The sequence below is a fragment of the Eutrema salsugineum genome, unplaced genomic scaffold (genome assembly GCF_000478725.1).
Source record: "Eutrema salsugineum unplaced genomic scaffold, Eutsalg1_0 scaffold_1, whole genome shotgun sequence".
NCBI lineage: Eukaryota > Viridiplantae > Streptophyta > Magnoliopsida > Brassicales > Brassicaceae > Eutrema > Eutrema salsugineum.
Window position 1 is genome coordinate 3,348,704 of NW_006256909.1, and position 12,018 is coordinate 3,360,721.

Consider the following 12,018-nt stretch of genomic DNA (forward strand, 5'->3'; position numbering starts at 1 on the left):
GTTCAAATTCTTAGAATTGTAACTCTTTTAGGTCAATTGGGTAATGGACTATGACGAAGAGTCGATAAAAAAGTAATAGAAGATATTTTAGAGCACAAAAATTAAATTAAAAATATGAGATTTGAAGCCCAGTGGTCCAGCTTCTAAACCTCTGACTGGATCAGAGTGTTTTGAAACTATTTGCTAGACACCGGGATAGTCACCTGAAATCGGAATATCGTTGCCGGGATAACCGAACTCCGACGACCACAAAGAAACGGTTCCTTTTCGCAGCTTTCGCAGTCGTTTAAAAAGAAGAAGCAAATCTAATTGGACCAAGGAAACATTTTCAGCTGTTACTTTTTTATTTGCATTCCTTGTTCACTTTCTCTAATTTGAATCTCTGAAGTCGTCGTCTCTCTTGCCTCTGATCTCTCTCCTTCTCGCCGTCGATTGAGATGGAGAGCTTACCGACGACGGTCTCTGCGAAATCAGACCGGCGAGGTAGGTCTTCAAAATCTCAGAGTACCTCCAAGCCTTCTCTTATCATGGCCTTCTTCTCTTGTCTAGCTTGGCTCTACGTCGCTGGTCGGTACGTCGCATTTTCCGACTGATTTATTTCCCCGGAGTGTTATCAAATCTAAATGATTCTATATTTTTTTTCTGAGGATCGTGATCTTGATGGAACACTCTTCTCATAGTTGTCATTAGATCTCTGATGTTCTAAATTGCTTACCGGTCGAGATTTACATAATTTTAGATTTACTATATTGCAATGTGTTTGTCGGAATCGAAGTCCATTACAGTGCTTCTCTTACAATTTACCAATCACAAGCTCAAATTCGATCCCTGGATCCATATCAATTGGTGGTTTCTGATCTCATTTATGGTGTTAGGTTATGGCAAGATGCGCAGCACAGAGCAGCACTCAACACTGTGCTTAAGAAGAATTATGATCAGGTTGGTCTTTCTTATGCCCCTCTTGAAAGATTGAGTTTTTATCATCAGTAACTAAAATGTTTTGTCTTTAATATTGATCATCTTTTTGTGGAGCATAGAGGCCTAAGGTTCTTACGGTGGATGACAAGCTGGTGGTTCTTGGATGCAAGTAAGATGTTTTTCTTGCTGATATGATGTTTTTTATGTCCTACTTGTGCTAACACACAATGTAACTGTTTAATAGAGATCTTGAGAGGAGAATTGTTGAAACTGAAATGGAGTTGGCACAGGCGAAGAGTCAAGGCTATCTTAAAAACCACAAAAGTGTTTCTTCTTCAGGGAAGAAGATGCTTGCTGTGATTGGAGTTTACACAGGCTTCGGGAGTCACTTGAAGCGCAATAAATTTAGAGGGTCTTGGATGCCTCGAGGTAGAATTTTCACCTGCTTTTTTGGTCATCCAACAATGACTTGTTAACAAAATGGTACAATAAAAGAAATCTCTCTTATGAAATTTTCTTCTCCTTAGATGATGCTTTGAAAAAACTTGAAGAAAGAGGAGTTGTCATACGCTTTGTGATTGGTCGGAGGTTTTCCTACTCACTTTAGTCTTCATTTCCTTAGATTTTATTTTTTCTGTTGCAACAATTTTCACGCTTTGTCTCATCATATGGGTGATGATACTAATGTTAATGCTTTGTAAACTTCTAGTGCTAACCGAGGTGATAGCTTAGATCGGAAAATTGACGAGGAAAATCGTGCAACTAAAGATTTTTTGATTCTTGTAAGTAAGAATAACTCTTCTGCTTATCTCCATTGCCTGCTTATCTGAATTTCTGCTCACTGATGTGGATTCTAATCTAACTTTTCTCACGAAAATATTGATGGATTAATAGGAGAATCACGAGGAAGCCCAAGAAGAGTTACCCAAGAAAGTCAAGTTCTTCTACAGTGCTGCGGTTCAGAATTGGGATGCAGAGTTTTATGTCAAAGTTGATGACGACGTTGACCTAGATCTTGGTAATGCTTCCTATTTCAGGTCCTTGTCTTGCAAAGCAATGTTTGGTCCAAGCAGGGTATCAACAATATATTTGTGTGACAAATGTTTTCGATCTGACAGAGGGGTTGATTGGGCTTCTTGAAAGCCGTCGTGGTCAAGATGGTGCTTACATTGGGTGCATGAAGTCTGGAGATGTGATTACTGAAGAGTTCGTAGATACTCAACTTTCTTCAGTTCGCATGTTTGAGCATTATTGCCTAAACGTTTTATAAAACACATTCTCATTTTCATATTCATGGGATGTTCTTGGTGTTCAGGGGAAGTCAGTGGTATGAGCCTGAGTGGTGGAAATTCGGGGACGACAAATCGTAAGTGTCATCTACCTTAGAGGTTTTCTGGTAACCGTTTCTACAGAAATTGAAATTTCATGTGATATTTTCAACAACCAAATGAGAAATCAAGCCCTCGTTAACATATGTTGTGTGTACTCAGTTTCTTTGGTCGTTTTGTTTAGGTACTTCCGTCATGCAACTGGTTCGCTTGTGATACTCTCCAAGAATCTGGCTCAATATATCAATATAAACAGGTTAGGTTTCACAACTTGGCAGAAGATTTAGTCACGTGAGTCAAACAAAGCTCGATTCACTTGCTTAACATACTTCACTGGTATTAATATAAATGCAGTGGTTTGTTGAAGACATATGCGTTTGATGATACCACTATCGGATCTTGGATGATTGGTGTCCAGGCAACATATATAGACGACAATCGTCTTTGCTGCAGCAGCACAAGACAAGGTATGAAAAAACTGCTCTCATGGTTAACTGAAGAATGCTTAGGCTTTACGATTTCGAACACATATCATTCTGTCATTGTAGCTGGCTAGCTGCTTATTAACCAATGCATATCTATTCATTTCGCAGAAAAAGTGTGTTCCATGGCATGATCAGTGCGTAGCTGATCCGCTTGTCCCCGAGCAAATACTGCGGTTTCTCATCACATCCATGGCGAATTCTTGGACCCGAAACCGAGTCTATAATTCTTTTTGTTAGAATGAAAGTATGATTAGGCCATTCATTACAGTGTGTGATTAGGCTGTGAATGAAGTATACTTTCTTTTGTTGTCCATCATTGGTCCGTTTATTACATAATATTCTTAGCTCAATCTCTTACATAACCTTAATTTGGAAGGACATGGGATGATGGGAAGTGTAATGTAACGATATTTCACTACTTCACCTATCATATTCTATACTACATGTCTCTGCGAAGTTGACGACATAAAGCTGTCATGTGGTAGCTTCACATCGACCACAATCTTCGATAGCTCCAAGATTATAAAATCCGGCGACGACGTGCGTCTCCTTAACAGTGACAATCCTCTCCTTCTATTCAAACCAAAAGATGTTTGATAAAGAATGTATCTTGAGTTTTAAGAAATTAGAAGTACATTGATAGATATTTAAGGAATAAAAAGATGGAGCTTATAACTGTAGTATGGTAACGATTGAGTTGAGAGCCATATATAATTTTGACTCAAACAATCATTCGATGGTTAATAAAATTAGTGACCAAATTAATAACCTTGCGGTCAAATAACTTGCTTTGACCCTTTAAATTAATGCCTAAATCAAAAGTATGACCAAATTGTCAGAACTCAGAAGTAGAATAAAATCAGTACATTCTCTCTTTTGATTAGCTACTCATAAAAATCTGATAACTATCCTAAAACCTTTCTATTATACAAATGAACCCCAATTATACCTCCCTATAAATACTCAACATCACATTTGAGCAGCCACATATAGTCATAAGTTTAATACTTCTTTTTCCAGAAATTATTTGATAAAACTCCAAAGAGATCAAACAATGGCATCAAACGCTTGCAAACTCCTTTGCCTCATTCTCTTCCTCGCCTTCGTCGCCCAAGGTATCCTTTTATATAAAACAATTATATGATGGTGCAATTTCGTATATATGTTCTTAATTTGACTTGTTATCAAATTGTAATATTTTTTTTTTTGACAAAACAAAAACAATTACCTAGTCCTAATTCATCTATATGATCAGTGATCACTATAACTCCATATCCAATGTATATATATAGTAAATCTAGTTTAAAACTTTACGTTCTTCTTAGAACATAAAATTAACACGTAGTATGTTATATTTATTTCTTATCTATTCCTTTGTACTCTTATATAAAGGAAAATAAGCATATTTGGTTTTCTTTGGAAAATTTGAAGGGTATGGGGATAGTCATCCAAATGATCTATCTTGTCATCTAAGTGATCTATCTATAAAACAATCGAAGACCGGAAAAATAGTTCAGAACAAACCGGAGTGGGAAGTGAGAGTGAAGAACCCTTGTCTTGAGTGTCGGTTGCACTACATAAAGTTGTCATGCGTCGGTTTCAATTCGGTCACACCCATCGACCCGTCGGCGTCGTTCACTCATGTACGTGACGTGTGTTACCTCAGATCCGGTTTCTACATCCATCCTCGCGAAGAAGTCGTATTCACTTACGTATGGGACACTAGCTCCGACTTCAAGCTCCTAGACGCCGATATTGTTTGCCCTTAAAATTTTTCTACCCGAAACATGAAATGTTCATGTTTTAATTCTGTTTTGGATTGGTTCATGCTAGTTTAGTTACTAGCTTGAGCACATGAAACTATGGATGATATACTTTACATGAATCTTGTCCCAGTCGTTAGCTTGAGGATTAATAAAAAAAAATATTCGTTTTTCATATCGTTTTTTTTTGGTAACTGTTTCAAAGCTCGACGGTCAGCCAGTTTGCGTGTAATTTTATTTGATGTTTTCGGCAACCAAATTTAATTAGAGAAGTCCTCGATCGTGATTCGTGACCTTATCACCTATGTTGTGTGTACTCTCGGTTTCTTTGTATCGTTATATTTACCAGTCATGCAACGGTTTCGCGTGTAATACTCACGAAGAAGTTTTATTTACCTGACCACATGAAACTGATGATGGGTTTTCATAATTACTCTGAGACTAATAAAGATGATCAAAGTGGGTTTAAGTACAATATTTTTGTATCTTATGCATTTATGGAATGGAATTTCGGATCTGATGAAGATATCATTCTTGCTAAATAGTTTATACTTCTTCAAGTATTTTACAAGTTATCAAAGTCTTGCCGAGAATACCCAAAAAAAAGGAGAGAACTGAAATAATCAACATTGTCAATTTTGGTAAGAGTTTTGAGATAATTGACAAGTTATTGAAATTCTATATTTTCTGTCTCCACACTATAGCTTTTTTACTCCAGTAAAATCATTTTGTTCTCATTTTCGGATTTTCTTACCAAACTAATTTTGACTCAAATCAGTAATTCCATCATCATGACCAGATTGCGGTCAAACAGTTAGCTGCGACCTTTCAAGAAAACAAAGGAAAAAAAAATGAATAACTCGCACTATTTAATTATTTTCCATACTATAAGTCTTCTATCTTCTTTTCGATTCTTTAACAAACATCCCATAACTAGTGGAAATAAGACTTCACATAAGACCCCAATGCCTCCCTATAAAATACTTGACATCAAAATTGAGCAGTCATATATATATATTACTCATATCTACTACCTTTTCCTAAATAATCTGATAAAACTCCAAAATAAAAAAAAAATGGCACCAAACGCTTGCAAACTTCTTTGCCTCGTTCTCTTATTCGCCTTTATCATCCATGGTAATAACATACAGACTCTGTCTTATATTTTCAAAATTGTATAGTTATATCAAATTTTGACAAAATATATTACCGCTAGTCGTCGGTCGTCACATATTCTTTAATTTGTCTTATTATCAAACGGCCATATAATTGAGCAAAAAAAAAAAAAACAAATCCAACGGCCATTAATTTACGTGATCCCAAATTAGATTGTCTATATGATAACTATAACTCTAAATCCATATGCCAATTCTTGTTTGACTAGAGCAACATATATATACATGCATATGCTATAATAATAATATGTTTTTTTTTTGCCCTTGGGAAATTTTGGAAGGGGATGGGAACTGTCAACTAAATGATCTATCAGTGAAACAATCAAAAACCGGAAAATTGGTTCAGAACAAACCGGAGTGGGAAGTGAGGGCCGGTGACTAACCCTTGTCAATGCAAGTTCCAGTACACGAAGTTGTCATGTGTCGGTTTTCAATCGGTCACGCCCGTCGATACCTCGGTGTTGTCGAAATCCGGTGACATGTGTCTCCTCAACGCCGGTAATTTCACCATGCCCCATGTTGACTTCGTTTTCCAATACGTATGGGACACGAGCTTCGATCTCAAGGTCCTCGACAGCGTCATCGTTTGCTCTTAATTACTTAATTATTCTCTACCTGTACTGTTTCGGTTTAATTAATTCGGTTTTTGTTCGTGTTAGTTTATAGTTACTTGAGCTAGCATATGAAACTGATGTTTAATACTTAAATATTGTCGGAATCATTAGCCTATGATTAATAAAGATAGTCGTTTTTTTTTTCTTTTTATTTATGGGAAAATTGGAAATATAAGACAAAAATGAAAAACATTGTTCCCTTACTACTTTTTGTCCTTTTCAAAACCATCTTGCATACCTAAAGAATATAGTTGTGAAATATTTTGCATGCACGAAGATTTTAATAAATTAATATCCCTTTTGTCAAATAAATTTATTAGCATTGCGGCCCTACGGTCAAAGAATTAGCATCGACCTTTTAACAAGGCTAAAGGAAAAAGGACACAATAATTTTAATCTGGACCGCCCTAATTAAAACTCAGATTCTCATGGGGCTATATGATTAAAACTCAGATTTTCATGCGGTTATATGATTATGAAAAGGTGGGAATTAAAAGGTTTTTTTAGAAGAAATTACCGGAAAAACTGAGACATAATCAAATGAATCCAAAGTCTAGAAGGAAGGCTCAAATCAATTCTGCCCATTTAATTATCTGAGAATTCAGGTAATGAACGTTACGTAATACGTACTCATCTTGATAGGCAATGACCAAAAAAAAAAATCTTGATAGGCAATGACCACATATAGCAAAGGGAAAAAACACCTTCCAAAATTCAAATACTTGTAATTCAAAATGAAATTTGAATTTTTAGATTCGTTGACCAGCCAAAAAAGTAATTAAGTGAATACAGTGTGGGAGGTTTATAAAAACAAGTTACAAAAAAATAGAGAGAATCAAGCTCTTTCTAATTAAAACACTTTACTTCTTTCTTTAGACATTTTACTTGTACTGTGTCTACAGTCTTTAAACATACGAACGTATCTTTCAACATTAAGGCAGCAATATAGTTAAACGTATGCAATGGATGTATAAATTTGACCGATTCTGTTCTTATTCTTCATCTCTAGAAACACATATCACAATCACAATGGCGTTTGCTCTTAAGTATTTTGTTGTTTTTCTTCTTCTCTCTATGGTCACTCAAGGTAATGTAGTCGAATATCTAAACTATTGTATTATTTTGGAATGTATCTTTTATTTATCTTTCTAATACTTTTCTGCTACAAGGATATTTTTAACAATGAAACAATAATTACCCACATGCAGGAATGTGCCGCTGCACTTTCGGTGATATCCAGATCGGAACCGTGAGGACTGGGAGAGAAATCGCTGGACAATCGGAGTGGAAAGTGACGGTGATCAACACTTGCACCTGTCTTCAGTCGCAAGTAACTCTCTCTTGCCAAGGGTTTGCTCCTGTGAAGCCCGTCGAGCCATGGCTGCTTCACCCACAAGGAAACACGTGCCTTCTGATTAATGGAGCAGCTTTGCCAGCTGGTGCCACTGCTCAGTTCACTTACGCCGGCCAGCCTTACATCTTCCGACCTGCTAGTTCTACGGTCGACCCAAGTTGCAAGAACTGATTTCTGTAACAAAACATTTATCTTTTAGATAAGATAATTAGGTTTCTTGCATCTTAAGCAACAAGATCTTTTCTTTTTTTGCTCAAAAACCCAATGTACGCTTCTTGTTTTGTTCTTTTTTATTTTATTCTGAAACGTGAGTTTCAGAATATGCAGAAGAATCAAACGGGAAAATCTCTGGTTTAACTTTATTTTAAATTTTGTTTTTTCACTATTATGGATTTGCTAAAGATATAAATAACAGCGTTGAAACTTGGGACAAGCCAGCAACGATGCTGATAATAATAATGAAAAGATACAACAACACGACTTATATGTGTTTTTTTATATAAAAATTAAACGCCTGGAATGGGAAAACGGGAGGTGAAGGATTCGACTCTATCCTTAAGACTCTCCACTCTCCCTTTCAGTGGGAAATCAGGAGAAGTCACAAACTTGGTGAATTCTTGAAGCTTTGATCCCGTCACCAACTTCTTGGCTTCGATCGTTATCTCCACACCTTCCTTGATGAAATCAGCAACCGCCTCAAAGTCTTTCTCTGAGAGCCCTCTTGTCGTCATCGCAGGCGATCCTATCCTTATTCCTCCTGGAACCAACGCACTCTTATCACCTGTTTTCACACATTTCACAAACACCAACTTTTTTCAAATTGACTAACAACATCTTTTCAAATAGGAAAAACAAAACCGAGAATAAGGGAATGAGGCTCACCTGGGACAGAGTTCTTGTTGAGGGTAATCGATGCCATGTCTAAGATTTTCTCAACCCGAGCACCATCCATGCCCTAACCATAGCACAAATATTGGATTGATAAGTGATACTCTGGTTTGAGAAAAGAGTCCATTGCTGGGGCCACTAATAATAGAGTTTATAAGAAAGAACTTACCAATGGTCTTAGATCAACAAGAACCAGGTGATTGTCGCTGCCACCAGAAACCAGCTTAAACCCGAGTTCAACCAGTCGGTTAGCTAGAGCCCTACAGTTAGACACAACCTAAACAAGCAACAAAAGATTGTGACAAGTTTAATTTACAGAATCTATCACGTGCACAAGAACTAAATATTGACCAGGTATATAAGGGTGAGTACTCTTTTCTGGTAAGCCTTGAATTCCGGCGACTGTGCATGTTTCAAGCAGACTGCTAATCCTCCAATTGTGTGGTTATGAGGGCCACCCTAGAAACATACAGCACAACACAAATTATAATGACGTCGAAAGCAACATTATCAAAAAAGAGAGCTCGAATGGATGGTGATTATCTCAACCTGCAAACCAGGGAAGACAGCATTGTTAACGGCAGATTCAAGTTCAACCCCATTAACTGGATCCTTCCTGAAGAAGATCATGCCACCTCTCGGACCTCTCAAAGACTGAAATAGCAAAGTATAATAAACTATCAGATTTTGGGTCAATCAGAGAACTCTTTTTTTTTTGTCTCTAAATCCGGATGGAATTTGTGTTTCAGATTCCACGACATACATACCTTGTGAGTGGTTGTTGTAACAATATCACAATACTCAAAAGGATCGGCTACCACAGAAGCAGCCACAAGCCCACTGATATGAGCCATATCCATCATCAGAAAAGCACCAACTGAGTCTGCAATCTTCAAAAATTCAAACAAGCTGTGAGATAAATGATATATCAGATGCTACCGAAAGCCAAAACTAGACCAAAAAACCATAAAGCAAACATTCAAGCATCAGGTTGGTTTTACCTTCCTCATGCGAGGATAGTCAAAATCTCGGCTGTACGCACTAGCTCCTGCAATTAAAAGCTTTGGTCGGAAAAGTGCAGCAGTTTTCTCGAGCATATCATAGTCCACAATCCCTGCTCATATATTCAGATATCAGGAAATAGCCTCATACAAAAAATAGTGGCAGAGACCATATCACAAGAAATGCACCACCTGTTGATTCATCAAGTCGATAAGGCATGGACTCAAAGTATATTGAAGTTCCAGATACACGCCTTTTGGGAGTCATGAACCCATGTGACAGATGACCACCATGAGGTAAATCCAAACCCTAAATACTCAATACAAGCCACGAATATTCAATATCTCAGACACAAAAGAAACGATGAGGTGAAGAGAGCAAAAGATCTTAACCATGATTCGATCATGAGGGCTAAGTATGGCGGTGTACACAGCAAAGTTTGCAGGTGAACCAGATAAGGGCTGAACATTAACCCCCCATTTCGTAGAATCTAAGCGGAAGGCTGCTAAAGCTCGCTTCTGGCAAAGTGTCTCCAACTGGTCGATGTACTCATTGCCACCATAATACCTGTGAGACATGGAGCAGAGACTGACTATAAAATCTAGCAGATGATTAACAAAAAGAACAAAAGACCATTCTAACATACTTCATTACCTTTTACCAGGCAGTCCTTCGGAATACTTGTTGGTAAGGCATGATCCAACAGCCTCCATAACTGCTCGGGACGTGAAATTCTCGGATGCAATGAGCTCCAAGCTCCTGAATTGTCTATCTTTCTCTTTTGTGACAATCTTTTGGACTTCTGGATCAACTTCATTAAGACCATAGTCCTCAAAAAGGATTTCTTTGCCTATAAATATCAGTCACAGTTAAACGGAAAAAAACAAAAATCAAAACAACGCATAGAATAGATAGATAATCGTTTCCATCATATATTATCATAAATGAAAACAAAGTTCTCTTACTGCTCATCTCGGCATTAAGTGCCGACATTGAAGCCGCTCTCAAGCTTCTTTCAGCAAAAGAAGAACGGCAAGGTCTTGGAAAATTGAACTTCAGTTGCTGAGAAAATTTGGTCACCGGAGACATAACTGGGGCAAAGACAGGTCCTTGAACCCGTCCAGGTTGCTGAATAGACCCCATTGAAGTACCTCCACAACAAGCTTGCATTTTTTTCTCTACTCCTACACTAAAAAAATTCAAATGTAACGGGAACACAATATACAGAGATGTATTTCTCAATTATTTGGTATAAAGATAATTCGACAGAGAAAATGCTAAACTAGATTTAATCAATGCGACCAAAAGAGAGCAGTTTGTTTCTATTCTCTAATGAAACAAGTAAAGACGTAACAAAGGCTACAATTATATCAGCAAACTGAGCGAAATCAGACACAACATTGTGTATAATCATCTCAGGGTTATGTCCCTTTCATCTCCTAAACCTAACCCTATAATGTACAACATCTCTGCTACTCTACTGCTTCTCCGAAAACAGAGAAAGCTAACCTTAAAACATGAACTAATCACAGTGGTCACTATTGAGAAATATGTGAGCTATACACTAAAAGCTTCTGCCTTTAATGAACTATATCCAAGGATTGCTTCTTTCACCAACAGAATCAAAAGAAGTGAGTGGGGAAGTAAATCCGATATTTTTTTTAATGAATACATGAATCCATGGAATTGGAGGATCAAACAGCTGAATTCGAATAAACCAGAGAAATAAGAGAAGTTGAAATCAGGTTTTACCTGATGAAGTGCGTCGGACAAGAGGGGACTCAGTCGATAAACCTCAGCGAACGCCCGATACGGTTAGGAGAAGAAGAAGAAGACTTAAAACCCTTTTTGCTGTTTACTTTTCTTTTCTTAATTTTTTTTGCTTTTCTTTTCTATTACTTTTTTTTTGGTCATCTGATAATATTATTATTTCCACGGTGAAATGTACGTAGTGAAATACAAAAATAATGTTGGATGGAATTAACTATTATTATTATTATTTTTTATTTTGTTTCTGTTGAATTATTTTTATTCTTCGTTCGTTGATCTATTTTGTCTATATTGATTTATGTTATCTTTGTTGAGTTATTTTTGATCTTCATTAATTTATTTTATGTTTGTTAATTTATTTTGTATTTGATGAATTATTTTTGATCTTTGTTGATTTATTTTGTCTTTATTGATTTATTTTTGTCACTCATTTTTTATAAATGTAATATTTTTATAATTATGATCATATTAATACTAAAAATTAAATCTAAAAACTAAATATATATAAATATAAAATTAAATAAAAATTTCTATTATTTAAAAAAATATATATCTATAAAAATATATAAACTATATTATAAAATATAATTAGTAAAAAGATAAAACATCTCTACGTATGCACGGAATGAAAATTTAGTAGTAATTCTCTTTCTCGATAAGCAAATCATTTTTTTTTTAGTTTGAATTTTCATTTCGTATTTAGCTATATAAAGGAAAATAA

At 36.2% G+C, this 12,018-nt stretch overlaps 4 protein-coding genes and 1 pseudogene across 5 annotated transcripts; 4 read left to right on the top strand and 1 right to left on the bottom strand.

Moving 5' to 3' along the window:
* The first annotated feature begins 229 nt into the window (after positions 1-229).
* On the top strand, positions 230-3,185 carry LOC18030184 (hydroxyproline O-galactosyltransferase HPGT2). Its single transcript, XM_006412449.2, has 12 exons — positions 230-571; positions 876-939; positions 1,038-1,087; positions 1,163-1,347; positions 1,446-1,506; positions 1,628-1,700; positions 1,813-1,936; positions 2,037-2,124; positions 2,234-2,284; positions 2,431-2,502; positions 2,601-2,713; positions 2,840-3,185. The coding sequence occupies exons 1-12, from the start codon at positions 438-440 to the stop codon at positions 2,860-2,862; spliced, it is 1,038 nt and encodes a 345-aa protein (XP_006412512.1). The 5' UTR covers positions 230-437; the 3' UTR covers positions 2,863-3,185.
* Positions 3,186-3,726: 541 nt separating this feature from the next.
* Positions 3,727-4,550, top strand: LOC18030185. Its single transcript, XM_006412450.2, has 2 exons — positions 3,727-3,846; positions 4,163-4,550. Exons 1-2 carry the CDS (start codon positions 3,786-3,788, stop codon positions 4,498-4,500), a joined length of 399 nt encoding a protein of 132 aa, XP_006412513.1. The 5' UTR covers positions 3,727-3,785; the 3' UTR covers positions 4,501-4,550.
* Positions 4,551-5,570: 1,020 nt separating this feature from the next.
* LOC18030186 lies at positions 5,571-6,265 on the top strand (annotated as a pseudogene).
* Positions 6,266-7,312: 1,047 nt separating this feature from the next.
* Positions 7,313-7,808, top strand: LOC18030187. Its single transcript, XM_006412452.1, has 2 exons — positions 7,313-7,370; positions 7,492-7,808. Exons 1-2 carry the CDS (start codon positions 7,313-7,315, stop codon positions 7,806-7,808), a joined length of 375 nt encoding a protein of 124 aa, XP_006412515.1.
* A 167-nt stretch (positions 7,809-7,975) lies between these two features.
* On the bottom strand, positions 7,976-11,391 carry LOC18030188 (serine hydroxymethyltransferase 3, chloroplastic). Of its 2 annotated transcripts, none has more exons than XM_006412453.2 (12): positions 11,280-11,391; positions 10,493-10,711; positions 10,182-10,377; positions 9,920-10,094; positions 9,719-9,836; positions 9,527-9,639; positions 9,293-9,415; positions 9,075-9,179; positions 8,898-8,984; positions 8,695-8,802; positions 8,520-8,592; positions 7,976-8,418 (listed from the first exon to the last, which is right to left on the bottom strand). In XM_006412453.2, exons 2-12 carry the CDS (start codon positions 10,695-10,697, stop codon positions 8,144-8,146), a joined length of 1,578 nt encoding a protein of 525 aa, XP_006412516.1. In that variant the 5' UTR covers positions 10,698-10,711; positions 11,280-11,391; the 3' UTR covers positions 7,976-8,143. The 2 variants fall into 2 exon arrangements, with proteins under 2 accessions (XP_006412516.1, XP_006412517.1); XM_006412454.2 differs by having other exon boundaries at positions 10,493-10,716; positions 11,280-11,370.
* Positions 11,392-12,018: the final 627 nt, after the last annotated feature.